Here is a 22,775-nt window from a genome sequence, read left to right on the forward strand (position 1 = left end):
ATAATGAAATTTCTTATACATTCTTAATATTATTTATTTTCTTTACACACTTACGTATCAGCCATTCCGTTCATTTTCAACTATCTTATTCACACTCACGGCCAAAACATTGGTTATCACATAATTGCAGGCATTATGCTTTTGTCAATTATTTATCATTAGTCAGTCATCAATCGTTTACACAGCTACAATTGTTAAAATAATTTAATTTAATATCTACCACCTCTATTTCACCTAATCACTATATCAACATTACCAATATTGTGATAACCAATTTTTTGGCTGTGATAGTGTGAATAAGATCCTTGAAAATAGCAAGAATGGCTAAAACGTAGGAGTGTAAAGATAATAAATATAAAATATAAAAAAATAAAGATAAAAAATGTTGAGACTATATGGATGTTTTTGTACTAATACTCAAAAATAATTTTGATAAAAAAAAAAAAAATTTTTGACTTCTGCTACAGCTATTATTTTTTATTCCCCTCAACTATGGTTAATTAACTGTTTTACTTTATAATTTATTTATTTTTCAATATATGAGCACAAGGTATTTTTAGAGTGTGTTCACCTTTTTCATTTTTCTTTTCTTTCATCTAATGTTCTCTTTTATTTGTTTTCCTAATCTACATTTACAAGTATATTTTAGTTGTCTATTTTTATTTTTCTAATTTACTGATCAGTATTTCCAGCACCAAAGAGTACATTCACATTACAACCATCTTAATCTGAGTGTAGTGCTAGAGTGTCCCAAGGATATCAATGATATCCCCAACAGAACAATTCGTTTCACTTCCTGAAGCTTTTACCTCCTAAGAACACTACCCTCCTGACAATCCATTTATGGAATATTTCTTCAAGATAGGCAACGGATATGGCACAATAGTACATGAAAGTATATCTTTATTGGGGGTTGTTCTTTATGATATAGGCTAGGTTCTTATTAAACTAATTATTATAGTAAAAATAACATATTGAATTCCAAATGACTAAGCAGGAAGCATACTCACTATACACCTAAACACTACAATAAGATATCCAGCCACAATCTATTGCTTCATCAGCCAATGCCGGAGATCTCTCTTTTTGGAGGTCCATCATTACACAAAGACCTCGCCCTAGACTAGGAGTTGATCTCTTCATCTCCTCAGAGGGTAGACAGATCCGTTCAAGAACACTGTTATCCCGATTATACTGAGCTTTTATAAGTCCATATTCTTCTCTATAATTAGTAATTACACCTAAACCCGACCACTTTTGATATAAATTATATATATCCCAACTTATTACAGCAATTCTATTCGGAAATGTTTGTTTTGTCTGAAACAGTTCTCTGATTCAGAATGGCGAGTAGTATCATTTTACTAATAATACATCTTGAATTTATTTGGACCTATTATTACACAAATTACCAAGAAGCAAAGTGATGTTTTGATATGAGAGAAATTTTTTCGTTTCGTTGCGTTGCGAAATCAATCAAAGACAATAATAGTACTTGTCATACACCTTTGGTGTATTCTTTGAAAATTAATTGAATTATCACCAAGAATAGATGTGTTTCACAACCTGTCGCATATTTAGCAGCGTTTAGTTGGTGCTTCGCAAATCAGGGCGATCCGCGAGACTCGATAGACGCATGACACAGTAGCAATGATATAGTTTGTCACCCAACACTTTAAAAGGCTCCAGTACCTCCAGTACTCTGACACTTAAAGATCTTGCTATCATTTTAATTATTAGTAATAACAAAAGAATATAATTGTAACGTCATTTTAAATTGTCAAAAATGCTTTTTATGTTAGTAAACGAAGAAGTTATTAAGAAAGTTTACTCTTATATGCTGCTCGTATCATTACAACTTATACGCGTCCAGCACGCCCATATTTAACAAGTTCATTATGTAACTTTTTTTTTATGACCTACCTTCCTGGTCATTCCTGACTTATGGGAGAGTTATCTAATGGTAACTAACCTATTCTAACCATGTCACGGGCTCAAGATTTGAACCAGCGTCACTGCAGTCACGATACATACAAAGTTGATACTCTAACTCCCTCTCCTACAGATGGCTTCATACAGGGGATGACCCCACCCCCGTATGAAGCCGATAACCAACCTATTCTAACCATGGTCATATTGTCATTTTATGGGACCCCCGCGGAATAAAATTCGACACCAGACCAGATACGAATCAGCGCAACTGCAGTAACGAATCAGTCAAGGTAGACGCCTAAACTCCCTCGGGAAGGACATCGACCCCCGGTGCCTCAGCCGAGGAGTCTTTGAAACAGCAGAATTTGTAGTGGTGGATTGCACCGCCATGGACGGACACCGAGCCAGGTTGTCATGAAGAACCCGGATCTTCGCCCTCAACAAGTCGGATCTCCCCCGACTGATAGAAGAAGAGAACTATTCCTTCTCCAAGGAGTTCAATTACGAGTGGAAAGAGGTGGTGAGCGCAATACACTTCACGTTAGTGGGAAGTGCTCCACTAACCGGCATCGGCGAACCCCAGGAAGAAGAATTGTAGACGCAGACTGAGACAAGGAGGACTTGACCAGCTTAGCTTGCTGGAGAATACATTCGGACGGATGGGGACAACCTAGAGGGCTGGTCCTCTCGGAGGGACGCGGATAGATAAGATGCAGTTCCATCAGTAAGGCGCTCAACAGGACTTCACCATAGTCTAAAAAAAATAATGTTTCAATATATTAAATGGACCCTGTAGATAATTTGTATTAAAAAACTAATGAAATTGTTGATTCTTGACAATAGTGACATGTGCAAGCCCAGCGTACTACCCTACTGTTTCCACACCTCGTATACCGGAAATGGCTAAGCAGGGGCGTAAAAAATAAAACAAAAAAAAAACTCTAACGGCCACATCTATGCATAACGCAACTCAACTATATCCAGTTTAAAAATCTGCAATAGACCTCAATTTTCATACTACATTAATTCCTTTCTCCCTCTTCCTCCATTTATAATATACTATAAATAATGATATATGAGAACATATATAATCCAGAAGAGTGAACTTAGCCGTGATGAGCAGACAGCCCGCACGTACCCGAGCAATGGGCCTTCCATCAAGGAACGCCAGCCAGCGCCTCGTGTTGGAGGCCCATTTCCTCCAATTAGGCTAAGATTTATAATCAACTTGATTAGAGGAAGCTAGATGGTCTACTTATGATCTCCACTCGGATGGTTTGAGTCACGTTAAATAGCCCAAGCTTCTTGCCAATTAGTGCTCGAATAAAATATCACTAACGGAGTTGAGATATATGACACATAATAAGAGAGAAGTATGCGGATTGATATAATAGCTGATACGGTAAATCAAAAGCCTAATTAAACTTTTGAAAAAATCTAAATGTTTAAGCCCAATTAATCTTAGTGGAACTCGTCAGTTAGCATGAAACGATATTACTCGGGAAGGTTTTGGTAGGCCAGGTATGTAGTTCTACGTTCTCAAGAGTCTTTAGTAATGGTCGGTCGGCATGCTTATTTCATGAATTCCTCGCAAAAGAAAAAATTTGGAGGTAGAAGGAGCAGTTAGCTCAGTTGTTTGTGTTTGTTCTTCAACGTCACTGTCATTACAACCATCATCATTTAATCGCAATCATAAGTTTTATTATAACGTACTAGCAGACCCAGCAATTGCTATATTTATGTATATAGCAATTGCTGGGTCTATTGCTATATGGGTATATATTGCTATGTATATACTTAAACAGTAAGATACTTAGGAATTTACCTTGATCGCCACCTTGCTTGGAACCACCATATCAACATAAAACTAACTCAAACCTACGCAAGGTTAGCAATGCTATATCCTATCCTAAAAAGAAAATCCAAATGAAAATCAGAAACAGTTATTCTTATTTTTAAAACAATTCTCAGGCGACTCCTGATGTACGGTTGTGAAGTCTGGGGAGCGGCATCCTTTACGAAAAGGAAAAAACTAAAATATTTTCTAAATAAAGTCCTAAGAATCGCAGTTAATGCTCCTTGGTTCATAAGAAATAGCCAATTGCATCGGGAATTACAAATAGGGACAAAAGAGGATTACATCAAAAAAAGGTTCATGAAGTTCCACTCCCAGTTACCGACAGTTAAAGGAGCAGTGACCTACAACCTGGGAACCCAACCTCAACCCGAAGACTGAAGCCCAGACTACTGCAGGACATTCTGTTATAAGTTCTATATTTATCAGTTCCATTATTGTCACTCTCAAATTATATTTTATCTTAATTTCTTTTTTTCTCTCTTCGTCTTTTTCTTATTTAAAGTCAATTATTTATTTTGTTAAATCCATAAATGTCATTCTTTTTGTTATTAACTTTACTTTTATCTTTTATTAGGAATTATTATTTTAATCTATTTATTTTATCTTATTTTTTTATTTTATAGACTATACCCCCCTCATAATCAATTGTTAAAAAAAAAAATGTACCTCTAACATTAATCATGAAAGGTCACCAGTATAAAATAAATAAGTAAAAAAAAAAATATATACATTAAATGAAAATTATTGAAACATTGATATTAAATATGGCAATATAAATGCTAACAACCATTTCTTCCTTATTACTGGTCCGATTTAGGAGATTTTTGTTCTTATTCTTTAAAATAATTTATTTATGTATACGCTCATTGATTATGTCATGTATATACTACATAACTATATAAACTATAATACTATATAAACTATAAACTACATAAAAATATAAGTTTTTGTACAATTACTCTGATTCAGTATTAGCACTATATTGAAATAATTGAGAACGACTGACCTTTCAAGGTGTGGCAAAAGATTGTTTAGGAGCGAAACAAAGTTCATATTCGATTTTAGCAACCCAAGAAACTCTTATATAACAATTTTTGAAAACATTAGAGAATAAAACTTTTTGACCCAAAACTTTTACCAGACATTGAATATTTTGAAAAATTGAATTAATTTTAACACAACTCAACTAACCTACACCAAACTTGGCAGTGGTTAACGGATCTATAAGCTCACCAAAGGGAACAAACCGGATCTAATTAAACAAATATAGAACCGGAAATTTAACATGAAACGTTTGTCATTTGTTTAAACCCATATGTCGCTCTTATATGGTTTATAATTAAATATCAATTTTGGTAATGTAGGTTAACATAGCAGACATTCAGCTTTTAAACGGTTCTGCTAAGGTAGGAATCTCTACGTTTTATTACAGGACCTATGAACGATCATATGAACAATGGACAGCAGGAGAAAAACATCCTTACTTTTTTATATTGTGTACTTGGTCTAGGTAATTGTGTTTTGGAAGATAAACCTAAATATGTTTATATTTTTGAAAACCATGAACACTCCCGATTAAGTTTCGCATTGTTGAACTGATGAATATCAAAGAATATTCCAAAAATAAAAAAATAGAAGGTATGTAAAAGGCGAATTTTTTGGAATTTTCTATTTTCACGAAGATATACGATGTATGTGTATATATGTATACATATATGGGGACGTGACGGCCGAGCGGGTTGGGGCGCAGGTCCTAGTACGCTCGGTTCAGAACGTTGTGGGTTCGATTCCCACCTTTGGGCAGTTAAACATTCATTTTTCGGCGGTCCCGAGGAATGAATCTTGACACTCCCACTGTGGTTAGTATGCGGCGACTACCTTGGTAGCCGTCAGGGGTTGTCAAAAAGTGTCCACTTGCGGGACTTATTCCCCCTACCAAATACTAATACCAGTACCAGTAAACAGCATATGTAATCTTTCCAAATACATAATAAATTTAAAATAGTTTAAACATTAGAGTACATACTGAACTTTCAAAAAGAAATGTAAAAAACAAGCAACTATAGAATTGAACTATCAACATTTAACCGTATATTTTTTCAACTTTTACTGAGCATTCCTCATATCATAAATTGGCTAATACTCACCAATCATTTTTAATTTATATTCACGAATGCCAAGAAATAAAATCAGAATTAACTTTTTATGACTGAGAAGAATGTCCATTCGTAGCACAAGTAAAAGTAACTTATTATCGCATAAAAGTAACTATCGATCGTAACTGCCTTTCAACTTGCTAATTGACATTAGCAGCAAACCGATAACCCGAATTTTCTATTAGCAATAATTTCACATAGCATTCAACTTAAATTAAATTTTATGACAGATATAGAGGAGAAAGCATTAGAGACGATCACCCTAAACAAAATAGTGTCTGATCTAACGGTATAGTATTAAAATGAATTAGCCATAAAATAAAACCCAATTGTAATTTTTAAATAACGGGACATAGCACAATGTTAAGAGTGAAGTTCAAAAGATTTCTGAATTTATAGCCACTCCATAAATTAATTATATATCTCAATGACAGAAAAAAAATGTAAACAAAAACTATTATTTATAAGAGATGAAAAAACTTTTTCTTCATTCCGATTATGAAGCCTGAATAACAATTCCGATAATGAAGCCTGGAATTCAGAACCCACCTTGCACTCTAAAACCACCTGGAACAATGCTACATCTGTCCCTTATGCACTACTGTAATAAAAATAATAACTCCACATCTGTCGAGTATAAAGAACGGTTGTCGCGTCTTCTAGAAAATATCCTGGAACATTTTTGATATACACTGATGGTTCCAAATCAAAAAAACTCAACCGCCTCATTTTTCGTTACTCGCGATTTAACTCACAAATTTAAATTACATAAGTTATGCTCAATATACACCGCCGAACTTAACGCCGCCAGCCCTCCATTTTTGCCAGCCAATAACTCAAAAGACAATTGTAATAATCTCAGATTTGTTGAGCTCTCTAAAAAGTTTGAGAAACGTGTACCCCGAACAACCACTCATCATAAGAATACAATATTTTCTCGTAAAACTATCACAAGGTAAGTCCACTATTTTCATATGGGCTCCAAGCCACATTGGCATTGTTGGTAACGAGCTCACAGACAAAGCTGCCAGAGAGGCACTCACACTCCCTGGCCGAGGCACTGCCGGTCTTGCCCCATCAGAACTCAGTAGACCCCTTAAATTGCAAATATTGGAAAGATGGTAGACCAAGTGAGATGAAACTTCTCCGAGTAAATTAAAAGGAATCAAAAGATCAGTAAAACCATGGTCGACACTCTACCGCAACAGCCCCAGGGAGGCTCAAAGTCGTTTTAACAGGGAACTTGCTCTGACCCGCTTGAGAATAGGCCTTACTCTCCTCACGCACTCTCGCCTGATCAGAAAACTGCCACCTCCAATGTGCCAATATTGTCAGTCCATTCCCACGATTAAACATATTTTTGAAGAATGTACTCACTATTTGCCAACAATAAACAGGATAGGACTGAACCCAAATTTATCAGAAGCTCTCACAGATGAGGAAACTAATGTTACATTAGTGTTTAAATTTTTAAAAGTACATCGCCTTGTTTCTAAATTATAACTCCTTTTCGATTTTTGTTTTTGATTTTTTTATTTATTATTAATTTTTACATTTGTTTGAATCACGTGTGTGTGTGTGTGTGTGGGAGAGGGGGAGGGGATGCGTGTGTGTGTTGTTTGTAGCTTCATCATAATGGCATGCCATAGGCGTTGATGATCAAAGGGTTTTACGCCTTTAAACAACAAACAAACTTTTTCTTACCGCATTAGGTACAAAGTCCAATATAAAACTTTTTGCTGTATCTTAGCTAATATTAATTCTTTTAGAATTTTTTTAAGACAAGCGATAGAATTATCTTTTATAGGAACGTCTTCAATGTTACTTGAACCAAGAGATATTACTTTTCGAATTATCTGAGAAAAAATAAGAATAAGAACGATACCAAGTTTTAAAATGTACTGTGCCTATGCTAAAACTGATTTAGATGAATTATTTTTATTAATATTACTTTTTTTGTTTGTATTTAATTTAGTTAATTTTCAAGTAATCAAATAATTGGTTAGAAATCAAGGGGCACAAGTGACTATTTGTCAATGATATTTTAGTTTACTACCTACCTATCTAGATCACTTTTCCGGAGTTTTTAACCAAAATTATATTGACGAAATTGTATATTATCAATAATTATTTATAATTTATGCAAAATTATTTATGCACCGGTAGACTACAAACAAAAATCTTATGAATATAATTATCACATGTGGTAATTATGCCCCCTTAACCCACTCATTATGAAACATTTAATCGATTTTTCTCTCGGTATCTGTTATTCACGTCAATATTTACCAAATTCTCTATTGTTTTTTTCCCAAAACATTACTACTAGAACCTTTGTGAAGCTAAATTTCTTCTCTTCCAACTCACATTTTAGCCTTATGTCTTTACGATAGCGAAATAGTAGTTTCAAACAAATAAAAACATTTGAAACATTTTATATTATACATCCGGTTCAAATATACCTATGTTTATTCTAATATGCAGGTCCAATTTATGTCATGTCGGTGCTTTATAATGCATAAAATCCCTCCAACGTTTCTTGTAGATTGGTTGAGCCGTGTTAGAGTTATGACTATTTTTAAGATATTTAAAAAAAAATTTTAATTATTTTTAAAAATCTCCTAATTTGTTAACAAATAAAAGTAGTTTATTCTTTCGAAAAATCATATTTGAGGTTTTCTTTCCGCAAAAAAACGGATATCAACTTTGTTTATTCTCTAATAAAAAATATTTTATCCTGCTTTGATATACCAGATTGTCAACATTGTTTGAATATTATTCACATTTTTTCATTTAATTTTTTATTAGCAATGGTGAAACAATTCATTCCCCAACTTACCCAGTATATTAAATATATATCATGTATTTCGATATATTGTGTAGACCAAATTTAAGCATAATATTTATTATTTTTACAGATGATAAATTCTTACATTTTTCAAGTTGATCTTCATATTTTTATTAAAAAATACTACTTGTCTTAAGTAAACCATCTTATTATGAAATAAATACTTCGAGTTGTCTAAAAAACAAAATAAATATATTCGTTTAAAATAATGAAAAAGGAAAACAAATATATTTTTACTTACTGGTTTATGAATACATGTGTTTTTATGATTAAGTCAAATAAAATATTAATCAATATCAAAACAATTTATTAGATAATACTCAAATAATTTTAAGTGCCTCTTTCATTCTCGTATGTGACATATTTTCAAATGGCTTCGTTTAGTGACACCAATATATAACTGAGAGTTATAAGCTAAAATTTCAGGACATAATAAAGAATTCGATATTTTATGATAGACATTAATTGAAAATGTTGGGTGTTACTCCAAAGGAAAAACGAAGAATTTGTTTTTACATATGCTAAATAGTACCAAAAAAAAAGTATATACAAATCCATTGTAATGAACTTGAAATTGAATAAAACAGTAATTACGATTAATGTTGCCGAAACATTATAATAATAATATGTATGTATATAATTAATTTTAATTAAATTTAACCCTCGACACCAAACTTTCAGTTAATCTATAGATACTCAAATCTGTCAATAGCGAAACATTAACCTTTTGCACTCGGTTAAGTTCCGAAGTTACCTACCAGCAATTTGACGCCACCTTTTCGTGAAAACCTACACCCTGGAATTGTGATATTATATAGTATACCTTTAGAACCAAACAAGGTAATGTAATGAAATTTAAATTATACGTATTTGTGGACATTGAAGAACTCATACTCACACCAAAAATAGAAAAAACAATTTATTTATTGTAATTTTTTATAGTATTGTAAATTCTGGAATAATTCATAATATGCATATAAGGTTGATTTATGCATTTTTCACAATAAAATGTTGTTTTAAATCTGTCTGTATAAATGTATATCTGAAACTCGTCTTCACTACATCACGAGACTCACTGGTGTTTGGTCGTTATGCTATTTTATTTTAAAAAAATAATAATAATTATCAAATGGAAGAAAGGATAAAGAAATGGTTGGAAATTACTAATGGTAAATTAGTAAATCACAACTCTGTCTTATTATTTGAGAGATCTTTACTATTCGACGCTTCAATACGATGTAAGTTCTTGTAAATTTCTTTTGTCAGTTTTCGGATTTTTTTATTATCTTAAAAATCGATATATAATTTAACCATACTCGTGTACCTTTGTTCCACTATATCTACAAATAATTTAACGGATTATAGAAGTGTATAGGTGGCGGTAATCTAATATATAATATCTTCCTCCAATCTACTTCATACGGTCAACTATTCCAATATAAAATATTTTTAATTTCAGATGTGGATGTGTTTATACGTAAATGCAATACCCCTGATTACTAATAAGGTCGGTGTTCTAAAAGCAAAGCAGCTGATGAGATAGGAGTGGGGATAGAGAGTGAAACCAAAACAAGTTTCCTTATTGGCCGAGGGATCGTCCTTGCAAGGCTTTGCGTCACTTGGGCTCTGCAATCAGCTGGAACCGGTAGCGGAGTCGGCCAGTGCTCTAATAGCTATCCTCTTCCATCTAATCCATTCTTCCTTATTTAGGGATATCCATTTCATCCTTCCATCAACTCTGCAATGCTTCTAGTTCGCAAAAGATGTGGAGAGGAGGAATTACTAAAGAGAAGTTTGATCGATCGGAATCCCCCCATCGCAACACAAGTGGACTGATAGACTAAGATCCCAAGAGGAGAAAGAGAGGAGTTGTTTCATCCTTATGTTTATTACAGTTAATTTTCCAAATTGATAAGTCCACCGACTATAGTTAGGGGGAATAAATAATGGTTGAAGAAACAAAAAATTCATATATGAGTACCTGGAAGTAAAATTAAAAAAAAAAAAAAGTGTGTCATTTCCTTTCAGAAGAGTTTCACTTTTTACATAAATGTCATCGAAAAGTAAATATTGAAGTAGTAAGGTGCATCCCCTCCCTTTTCTTTTATTCTAGAAAAAAAACCTAAAATTTTCATTTGGAACTTGATATCCTTAAAACTACCTAACATCCAGAAATCAACAATTTGCCAAATTTCAGGGAAACTACTACTACGTAAATACTAATTATAAACTATATAATAGTACATTCAATTATTTTTAATTTGAGCAGTGACAGAATATTCATACGTCTAATGGTTTTTGAAACATAGTTTTTCCAAAATAAATTCACTAACTACTATTTTTTGTTATTTAATGTAGATATTAAAAAAAGTATGTCTCGGGAACTACTAAGCATAAACAGCTCTATTACTGCCCATATTTTAGCAAATTTACCCTGCTTTAAATGATGCTGTATGTAAAGGTTGGTTTTGTTGGTAGTTTTAAAGATATGATGATCCAAATGAAAAAAATTTTTTTTTCAATATTAAAAAATAGCCTCCATTTTTTATTCTCCTTAACTATGGCTGGCAGATTCATTACTTGTTGACTAAGAAATACATAACGTTTATATTAACGTAATTAAAAAATTGCGTGAAATAATTGTTTTATTTGAACCTGGAGTACTTCAATAACAGGGCAAATTGCGAGGAAGATACCGTATGTTTTTTTTTTTAATTTAGTTCCCGTTTTAACTGTTATTGAATAATTTATTTTTGAAGCTGGTACGGATAGTTTAAAATATACAGTGTTTCTGGGTTCTGTCTGAATATATGCATTAAGGATCTCAAAACGAGAAAAAAAATCCCTATGAAGGTATGCTTCGTTCAGGAGACATTCCCGTCTAAAGATCTTCACTGTAATGAATAATTTATGTTTTAATAAATAAATTATTCATCACTGTGTTCCAACTACTTTATTAATGAAATGTAAAAATTCTCATTAAATGTTGTTCAAATTGAGCATACTTAATGTTCAAGACAAACCTGGTATCTTTCTTCCGCAGAAGCAGGGGCCGAACTGTACTGCATACGAGTATGTGTTATTGTTTCAATTATCTTTACTCTACTCATTCGTAGAGAATTAAGATCATTACCAGGAAAATTTATTAAAATTGAAATTTATTTTAACGCCACCCCAAACAAAAATATTCAATGATGTTGGAACTGAAGAGCGAGACATTAACACATATCCAGTGCCGTTTGGCCGCTGTTACTCGAGGTAAACACTTTAACAACAATTAACACAAATGTTAGTCTTTGCATTTCATTAATTGGTTATATACACCATAACCTAAATAATTCATATATTCAGTTATATTTTTTTACGAAAGCTTCCATTATAACGCTGCAATCACAAAGGTTTGAAACCCATGCGCGAAATTAATAAAAATATTGATGAAAAACCTAAATTATATGTTCAAAATTAGGTTACATATTTATAAAAATTCATTATTATTTTTTTATGGAGCCTATTAAACGTAACATGTGTGCTAATTGAGCCGTTTAATGGGAAAGTTGTGAAAGTCAATCCTGATGTTTTTAGATATTTTAAAACTTTAGGGAAATTTTTTTATTTAGAGATAATAATAGATTTTACTGTGAAAACAGGTGAGTTACAAGCATATTCATAAATTTAACACAATAAACACAGAAATTATTTTTGTGTTGTTTAATTTTGATAGAAGAGTGACCTATACTACTCTTGCTTTTTGTTAAACGTGTAATTAATAATTAAATCACATTTAACATAATATTACTTAAAATAATTAATTTATAGATAGCATATAATTGTTTGATCGAAAATTAGACCAAAGAATATAAAATATTTCAAAGATCGCCGTGAACTTAGCACAATACAGAAAGTTGAAATAATAATCCTTAGAAATACAAACTATAAAAGCTTTCAAGCAGTTGACTAAATAGAATGCTGATTGGTAGCATGCAGAAAGTAATGATTCCCATACTTCTTTATTTTTAGAATTTCACTTATATAATCCAATCTAAGCCATCGGTTCTGTACCCTTTCAAGTTTAGTGTTTCCGCGATATCGGATCATATCTCCACGTTTCTTTACAACCGCTGAAACCAAAAAACGCTCCTTTGAATATGGATGGTATTGGGTTCAAAATTCCCAGAGATTTTTTTATAGATTATCTCCTTAATCCATGTTGTATTTGAGTCAATAAACTCAACGATTTGTTGTCCCCTCGACCAAATTCTTAAGAGAACAGACCACGATTTACGAAATAATTGACTTCCAGCAACTTCTTTGGAACTGAGAACGATTTTCAATTCGAGAAAAGATGGTAGATTATTCAATTCCGAAATGAATTGGAACATATTTTAAGTATAATATTAGATTATATGCATAAATATATCGCTTATTAAATTTAATTAAATTACTTTTATATATACCTGAAAGAATAAAGTGAAACTCACAATATAAATTAACCTTTCGCCACCTCCACTCCACTTCAAACTTTAAATGGTCAACTTTCAAAATTTTAAATTATTAATGCTACACGAACGATTTGAACGTCCATCTTTGATCATACTGTCATTCCAAGGTCCCTCTACATTCATTTGTCAATCCACTAATACAATGTTAGTATAGTTCGATAATACAACGTTTGTATTAATTGATCCACAAATATAAAGTAAATCAATCTCACATTAATCAAAGCTGCGTAAAAATATTTGGTCAAGATCTGTGTGAAATATTCAAATAACGTTAACTAAGGTAATTTATGGCTTGAAATATTTTCTATTATACCTTTACCTCAGGGAATACTTTAAATATAATCTTTTTAATTTCTTAAGACTGTTTTTTATTGTTTAAATAAATTAATTTGTATCCAAGTCAAGCCTCAAAACATTCTTTATTATTTCTTTAAAAGTCCAACGTTTCGGCCAAATCGGCCATTCTAAAGGACAATTTATTAAATACATCACAGTAATAATATAAGCAACAAGGTGAGGGATTCCAATAAAACAGCACTAGTGCACCTCGCAGCTAAAAACTAAAACAAATTTTATAAAACAATAATTTTACATTATGAAAATAATACGTTAAAAAAGAAAAATACTTGAGTCAATTTTTATACCAGAAATCATTAATTATACCGTAAATGTTTAAACAGACTGAAGAAATTTGAACCAACACTATGCAAAGATATTCAGCAATATCAATTTATGAAAAAAAAATGGGAAATTTTATGGTATTATTTATAATTGACATTGATATGAATTTTAATAAGAGAAATAAAAATTTATATCAAAATACTGTTGGAAATAATTCGATTCTGTGCCAGTGTAAGGAAGGTTGGAAATAATGTATAAGAATCAGATAAGAGAGTAATAATATAGCTAAGATCTGTAATTAAAAGTTTTAAAATTTAATGGAAATATTTGCTTATTAATAAATTAATATGAGTCTCTGTTTGTTTATCGTTTCATAGAGAAATTTGACTCGTATTAATGGCCTCAGCAGAATAGCTCACAAAACCTTTTTAAATAATTGGATTTGAGGTGTAAATTTATATTTAAGGTATGCTATTTTATTAGCAATCATTTAGTTTGTTAAAAATGTTAAAATGAATGTATAATAGAAGCTGTTATTTAATAGAATGTCCTTGAGGATGGTCGAATCGTTGAACTTAATAAATAATAAGCAATATTTTGAGACTTTACTTGGATACAAATTATTTTATTTTAACAATAAACTTACAGATTATTTTCATCAAGTCTTATATTGTTCAAACATAAACGAATACATTTCTTAATATATTATTTATTCCTCACACTCAGTTAAGCAAATTGTGCCAGAAACATAACAAGACAATTTTATCACTCTTCTCAACACAAGATAACTTAGCACCTGCCAACAACAGCAAGGAGAACATTACCGGCAAATGTTTGCCAAACCGAAAAATAAATTATTCCAAGATGCTTGTAAATAACAATCAGCATCGGGTTCAGATTTCGCCACGACCTTTAGGAGACCCTTCGCCGGACAGACCAATATCCCCGGCACCCTAGGCTAATAAAGAAGTGGATTTGAATAAGACAGCCGACTCTAGGCAACACTTGATACAGGAAAGGACTTGGCGACGTGGCCTGTGAGACCCCTCTTTAAAATAGCCATTTTATTGGGGCCATTGAAAGGTTTGGAAACCTAACTGTTCCATTCGTCCAAGAAATATTCTGTAGGCCTTCTAGGCGCGCGAGTGTTGAAACATCGCAATTTATGACAGCTATATAATATTTTTCTGCATAATATACATATATTTGTTTCCTTTATTCCATAACCCTATCTGTAAAGAAAGGTAATTCATTCCAATATTGAAATGCACACCATGTTCAAGAATGGTTACATCTGTGAAACATTACATAGAGTTGATAACCAACTATGCGAAGCTTGTTTCATTTCGAACACATATTGATATTGTTAGGCTAAAACAATATTTGATAACTACAACTATACAAGTAAAAAATACAAATTTATATTAAATATTTTTCAAATGGTATATCAATAAATGCTATAATGTATAATATATATATCTATATATATATAGATTTCAAGGACAAATTTAACCTTCTTTACAACAAGAACTTGTTTCGAGTAATCGTACATCTAATAAAGAAGAATCGATCCCTTTTTCGAGTCTTAAGAGCGTTTTGACGAATGAGGTACCAAAAGAAGGTGAAGTCAATTTCTCCTCTTAAATTTTTACTAGAACTTTAATGAAGGTTCTAAAATAATGTAAAATGTTTCAAACTTTGACAGTAGTTAGTCAAAGATATTCAGACAGTACGAATCGGGTTTTAAAGATTTCGGTGCAGCCATCAATATCCAGAAAATGTAATATAGGTCCATATGTTTTAAAGATCAAAAATCAACCATGTGTTTGATATAGCATACGAGTTAGGATCGGGTCAAACCTCATTCTAAGATAAGCTTCAACAGCACCATAGTAGATGTTGGCTGCTAATCCCATATTGTTTCGTTCATGCCTAACTTTAAAATACTGCAAAATATCAATAATACTCAAAGAAAAAGAGTATTAGACAGATTCTGATCTTTAGTTTTTACTCAGTAGCTTAAAAATCATACTTTAATGCTCCATGGGCAATACTGGGGTTAAAACGAGTTATCATTTCACCGCTAAACATATATTTTATTGTTGGAGTTAACTAAGATAACTTACTAAGGTATTGCGACTAATAAAATTTTTGAAAATTAATTTTAACAGATTTCGTAGAGAATTTTACCCAACTGGATTCAAAAGGGGTAAATAAAGGTTTTAGGTATTGATTATAACCTCTACGTTTGTAGGTATGTGAAAATTGAGCGAACTTCACAGCCAACGTTTGATGACTCAAATTATTGAGGTCCTGAAATTAGAGCCCATAATCCTGAAAATGATGTCAAATGAGTTTAGTCTGTCCCTCTCTGTTTATGTAACAATTTATTGACCTAAAGACAACAAAAAAAAAATCCAGGTTTTTCCAACCATTGTAGGTTTTATTTTTCAAACCACACAATGATATTTTCAGAACGTTTAGAAGGATTTGAGATTTTTTTGAGCGAACATCTGATTTCCAATTTCCATGTCACTAATTATTCAACCCGTCCTTACCAAAAATTCTTAGCCCGCCTAAAACTTAAGTGGAACCAAAACCCGGGACTTCAGTAGAGTTTGAGTCCATCGACCATTCCCATGCAGGACCTGCATAGAAAGGGTACATTCGTGTAATGTGTGCATGATATGTCTATGCCAGGGCGATGAATCCCGAGTAGGGAGGTGGTTTACATATGGTATGGACGAGGATTACATATAGTCTTTATATGACCACTCCCAGGATAAGGAGAGAGCATAGGGATAGTGGTAGGGAAAAGATGTCGAACATGGATCAAAGTGGTGCACTAAGTGGCTCAGTTGAACCCATGGAAGTCAATGCCTAGTAGTAGAAGTAAATTAATACCATAGCCATCTGTTCGAAATAGTTTTTTTATCGTTCGTCCGAAATTCTGTTTTTTATTTATGAAAGGTAAATAGAAACCGTGTTAATATAAATTCTTTTTAATCCACATGTTACTGCAACGTTAACACATATCAGATAAAGACTTTGTTAAGGAATGTTACACATTTTTGAGTTGGGACAGAATATCAGGTAGCCTAAAGTATAAGCTGTTGAAAGCATCAACCAGCCTGAACTACAACATTGGAAACACTCAATGAGTTGGTGCTAAATGCTAAGTAATAGTTAGCATTTCGTCATTATTTTCAACCTTTAGTTTAACTGTCAGCTTAACTGGGTAAACTGGTTATTACTTTGCTTATTATCATTATCACTAGCAGAACATATCGTTAAAAATAATAATACCGTAACCCAGTAATTTCTTTAACTTATATTACATTTTTTCAACTGATAATTCATCTATGAGATAAACCTCTCATTCATGTCTCCGGGTTTAAGCGGCTTCACTCTTTTTTTGTCGGAAATGCTTCCTTGGTGTATATCTCTTCAGAACCCTTGGAACCAAAAGGGTTCCACCTCGTGTTCCTCTGTCCACTTCTTAAGTAAGAGATTCCTTAATAAGAGAAGTAAGAGAATAGGTATTGGAGGTGGAAACACGGGATAGGATGTTACCACGAGAGTTGGATGTGGATGCATCCCCATCGTTGGTGCTTCTTTTAAACATAAATAATTTATCCACTTCACAATGGGCCAAATGGCAGATCTAGCTGAAAAAAACATCTATCGGTTGCAGCCAAAATAGCACATAACTGAAATGTAAATATTAGTGTTTTGACTATTAGGGCGTTGTGGAGGCTATACAACTCTTAAGCTAGATAAAAACAATATGAATTGATCTCAAGTGATGAAACTAATAGTTTAATTAACAACTAATAAAATGAAAATAAAGTAAAAAATAAAATAATAAATATTAAAAAAATTAAATACAAATAGCTGAAAGGATTTTAAAGTGAATTATAATAATAGTATTAAGCGGTGCCAGAATTCGTTAATATAAGCAGAATGAAGTTCTCAAGGTGCTAAAACGAATATCAACTTTCTTGCACGCCTTAAAATCTTTTACTATACTTTCATAAGGCAGTCGTTCCAAATTGTTTTGATATAGTACTAATAAAATAAGCACAGTGATGGTTATTATTGAAAATATAATTATGTTACTAAATCATAATAATAAACTATACTATACAATAATTTATAGCAAACTATCAGTTGTATTTATTAAATCCATTACATCATTAAACAGCAAAGCGTTGCCGAGTCATTTAATTACTACGTACATGAACCATAAAAGCTTTCGCACACAACTACCCTTTGATTGTGTCAGCTCCATTGTCATTCCTTGTTTCAGATTGCTCTTTAATTTAGCTAATCCACCTAAATTTATCACTATTTTTAAAAAATTATAATTATCCTTTTTATCATAAAAATGTAAAAGATGATATGAAAACATTTTTATTTCGGATACACTGTAAATTTGTATTATCTCTTTATACACACTTTCACTTCTTAACTTTGCAGCCACCCTTCCGCTGGTCATCGGCTTCGTGGCAGCAGGGACCTCTTCCACGCTTCTTCACCTTCGGAGGACAGCTCATCCTCATCGGTGCATCAGGTTCCCGGCAAAAACCATACCTTAAGTCATCAATAAAATATTGTAATAGTCACGAGGATTTCATTACAATCAATTAGAATCGTAAATCATTTTTTGTCGAAGACACTCCAATTATTCGTCAACCATAGAAATCAGGGTTGGATAAAAAGTAATTGCAATTATATTTGACTGTTATTAGTAATTTCGATTGCTTTGGTTCAACCAGTAATCGTAATATCGGACAATGACAACAACTTTAGTGGTTCATCAAATTTTTTTTTACCCCCTTACTGGTCATTTCTGACATATGGGAGGAGGGAGGGGTTATCTAAAGGTTACCAGCTTATACTAACCATAGTGGTTAGAACATAGTCAAGGCCAGATTGGAACCGGTGCCGATGCAGTTCCAGGGTGGCAAACCTTCGTGTATGGGTGGTAGGAGGCCCTACTCACTTCTACCTGGGTAGGAGAGAATAAGCTACACCAGCAAGGCCTCAGGAGGAGAGCAAGGTTTATTTTGTAGTAATAGCAAGCTGTGTGACAGCTATGTAAATGTTTGACATATGCAGCAATGATTTGTACCAACTGCTGGGAATACCCGTATTGCCTAATAGGCAGGGTAGGGTGATAAATAAATAATAATAATCCAGGGTGGCAAAGAGCTCCGCCTCAACTCCCTCGGCTACAAACGGCTCTTAGTTAGAAATACTAATCATAATAATAATTTTATTTCTGCAGTTTCAAACTACAGTAATTCAAATGTAATTCTAATACTGTTAAAATTTTAATTTTAATATAAGAACCTTATTTGTTCAATAAATTTGGCAAAATAGACTAAGAAGTGTCCAATAGGATAAATAATAAATTAACTATTGAGGGAAAGAGGTAAGAATATCAAGCTCCATATCTTTAAACCAATATACCTTCCAACACTATTATATGACAGTGAAAGTTGTTGACCCAAGACAAACACATGAGCAGGATTACGGCTGCTGAAATTCGAAGAATATTGGGCAAAACTAGGAGAGATAGGATAAGGAATGAAAGAATAAGAGAATTTCAGATCGCCTCAGAAAAATCAGTGATTGAACAGCTTCCATCGAAGCTGTCCATACCATCGTATGGACACGTTTGTAGCATGGGGGAAGACAGAGTACCAAGAAAATGTATGGAGGAGACCACGTGGCAGACCTGGAAGGAGCTACATGGAACATATCCAACGACTAGGTCTGGAAAGAGGAAAAACGTTGGCTCAAATGAAGATACTTGCGATGGACCAAGTGGTTAGAGGCTCTTCCACGCTGAAAGGCATTTAACAAGGATGAGAAAGAAGAGAACAACTTTATTTGTCCCAATATAGATTGATATATTTTTTTCTGAAACTGTTTCCTCTAAAATGAAACTTGGACCTGTATTCGGAGCATACACATACTCCCATTTAATCTAGGAATATTTGTAGCCAAACGAACTTTGGTCTTCTAACTCTTACGTTTTCATAGTTTATTTTCGTTTCTACTTTCGTTGATTGGAAATCTACTTTAGTTTATATACTTTTTTTTATTAAATTTCCTTGTTAAAGCAGTATTTATTTATTTTTATTTAATATCAATAGTTTTTCCTCATACACTTTGTTTCTACAAACGCTTTCTGATTTTCATATTTAATTAATAATGGCTCAATGAATTTTACCTAATCGAAATCAGCAGCTAAAAATTACGATAAAATAAACTTCATTGAGGAACATAAAATATTCCACATAAGTACATGAAAAAGTTACTTATCTTCTAAAATGATTGGTGGAAATCTTGGGGAAAAGAATGGATCAAATCACTGCTGAATTTCCTAATATGAGGAAGAGGGGGGGGGAAGGAAGGTCGATGTAGTTAAAATCGTTTGTTTTATCAGTTTTACTTCACAAATGGTTTGGTGAAATGGATTCATTACAAAATCGATGCAAACTAAATTTCTAACATTTTTTTTTTCAAAGTATGTAGTTTCAGAGATATGGAGGGGACAAATTTAAAAGTATAGCCAATCAATGGCATATCTCAATATTAGCACCTAAAATGTTCTTAAAAAACCGTTTGTAATAAAAAACAACAGGCCCCTTTCACAAACACTAGTGTGTTTGACTTTATTTAAAATACTATGCACTTTAATGTATAGAACTCATATATGCTTAAACCCAATCGTTTTCAAGATTTAGGCAAAAAAATGATAAAATGTGGTTTTTGCATCATTCACTTCACACTCCCACCCAAAAATCGCGCTACTTTTTGGTATATAATGTACTAGTGTTACTAAACAGTTTAAAATAGGTAACTATCTTGTGATTTGAATATTAGGAGTAAATGCAGTAATATTTGTATCATCCATATCTTAGCACCTACGTGGCCTAGGAAGAAAATTTATTTAATTACTTTAATATCAAAATAAATTTATTACAAAAATACATTTTTTACTCCATCTACTCCCCAGCCCCCTTTGACGTATAAATCGATGGACTTAATGGAAGTTGCCCCTATGTTTTTTTTTACGTTTGGATTTGCATTTTTTTTTCAATTTGACCGCTCTAGAAATAGTGTGTGAGTGTCCAAAAAGTAAACTTAATTACATAAAGCGACTAAACGACCATCGCTGCCGCACGGTCGCCCTACCCCCTTGCCGCATCCTGACACCTCACCTGTAGCAAGCTGGTGGTTTTAGCCTAAGATCTGGTCGTCTGCAGCTGACGGCTTTCTTCTGAGTTTCCTCAAGCTCGTTGCAACCAATGGCGTTGCTCTTCGTTCCTCTGGTGGAAACCGTGAGTGATTTGGGCAGGCCTAGAAATGCCGGCTTAGCTAAGCCTCCTAATACCGGTAGGGTGCGCTGAAACATCAGGTTTTATTTTGATTTCTACACTTAAAAAATTAGTTTTCGCTACAATATGTTGGTAAAATAACGAGGGCCTATAAAATAAATATTGGTTTATTTAGTGCATTAATACCTACACAATATTGTTTTTGCCAGTATCGAAATAAAATGAACTGGTATCTTAATCATCTTTGAAAAATAGAGCTCTTGGAATCCAGGGAAATTTGGAAATAACCCATAAAAAAAGTTTAATGAGTAATAGGTAGTAATGAGTATTGAGTTGAACTGGGCAATAATGAGACCTTATTTTATCGAAACCAAATAACACTTATTTTCGTAAATAACACTTAATTGCTTACAATTGAATTATTATAAACTTTTGTTTATTGCAAATTAACGACCAATGGTGGTTATTTCAAAATGTTAAAAAAAAATTAATTTTTCATTCGGAGCTCTATATCTATAAAACGACCAACAACACTAGAAAATCTAAGAGAACGTGATTTAAAGTAAATTTTCTTAAATATTAGCCATAATAGAGCTATTTACGTTCAATAGATCTCGAGATATAGCTTTTCAAAAGTAAGATTTCATAAAAAGGTTGTTCAGATTGTACTGAAAGATTAGTAGTTGGTGAATTTATTTTGAGAAATCTGTATCTCAAACACCATTCCACGTATAGATGTCTATTAACAGTATGGTAATAAGGTAAGTTATGAAGCATATATAAGTATATAGTATACTATATAGTATAAAGTAGGTTATTCATGATAATAGTTAAAATACGTTGTTTCGACAAATTACAAAATCGACTAAAAAGATACGTGTTATAAATTACTATATAGTAAGTTAAATTTCCTTTATTTTTCGTGCTGGCAGACATATGTACGTCTTATGGTTCTAGAGACATATTTTTTCAAAAAACATTTTATCCGAAAAACTAGAAATTAACATTTTGTGAATTTATTTAGTCAAATATCATTAAAAGTAGTACTCTTACAAAGATAAAACATTATTAACTGTTTTATAGTAACTTTAACTAGCTTTAATTTGAGTGCTGACTAACATCTGTATGTCTTATGGTTTCCAAAATAAAGTTTTTCATAAATCAAACTTATTCACTTACTGATCTTTCAGTACACTTTTATAAAGTGCTGCTTTTTGAAAAGCTTATCTCGAGAACCATTGAACGTAAATACCACTATTAGGGCTAATATTTCAGAAAATATCCTTTCCTTTTAATGATGTCCCCTTAGGTTTTCTAGTGTTGTTGGTAGTTTTAAAAATATAGAGCTCCGAAAGAAAAATTATAAGGGCTGAAATTGTCCAATGCAGTAAGTGTCAGAATCTTGGTCACACAAAAGCCTACTGCCACCATCATGCCAGATGTGTTAAATGTGCTGGCTCACATCCATCTGATACCTTTCAGAAGACTAGAGAGACTCCAGCTAAATGC

At 32.5% G+C, this 22,775-nt stretch overlaps 1 protein-coding gene across 1 annotated transcript in view; it reads right to left on the minus strand.

Moving 5' to 3' along the window:
* Positions 1 to 18,311: 18,311 nt before the first annotated feature.
* Positions 18,312 to 22,775, minus strand: part of LOC106677303 (uncharacterized) — a 10,457-nt gene continuing 5,993 nt past the window's right edge. The window contains exons 2-3 of the mRNA XM_014415132.2: positions 21,150 to 21,334; positions 18,312 to 18,507 (exon numbers count right to left, since the gene is read on the minus strand). Of these exons, the coding sequence (XP_014270618.1) occupies positions 18,375 to 18,507; positions 21,150 to 21,334 (318 nt within the window). The 3' untranslated portion in view covers positions 18,312 to 18,374. The remainder of the gene's footprint in view (positions 18,508 to 21,149; positions 21,335 to 22,775) is intronic.

This window comes from Halyomorpha halys, unplaced genomic scaffold, assembly GCF_000696795.3.
Source record: "Halyomorpha halys isolate HHAL.00 unplaced genomic scaffold, Hhal_1.1 Scaffold94.1, whole genome shotgun sequence".
NCBI lineage: Eukaryota > Metazoa > Arthropoda > Insecta > Hemiptera > Pentatomidae > Halyomorpha > Halyomorpha halys.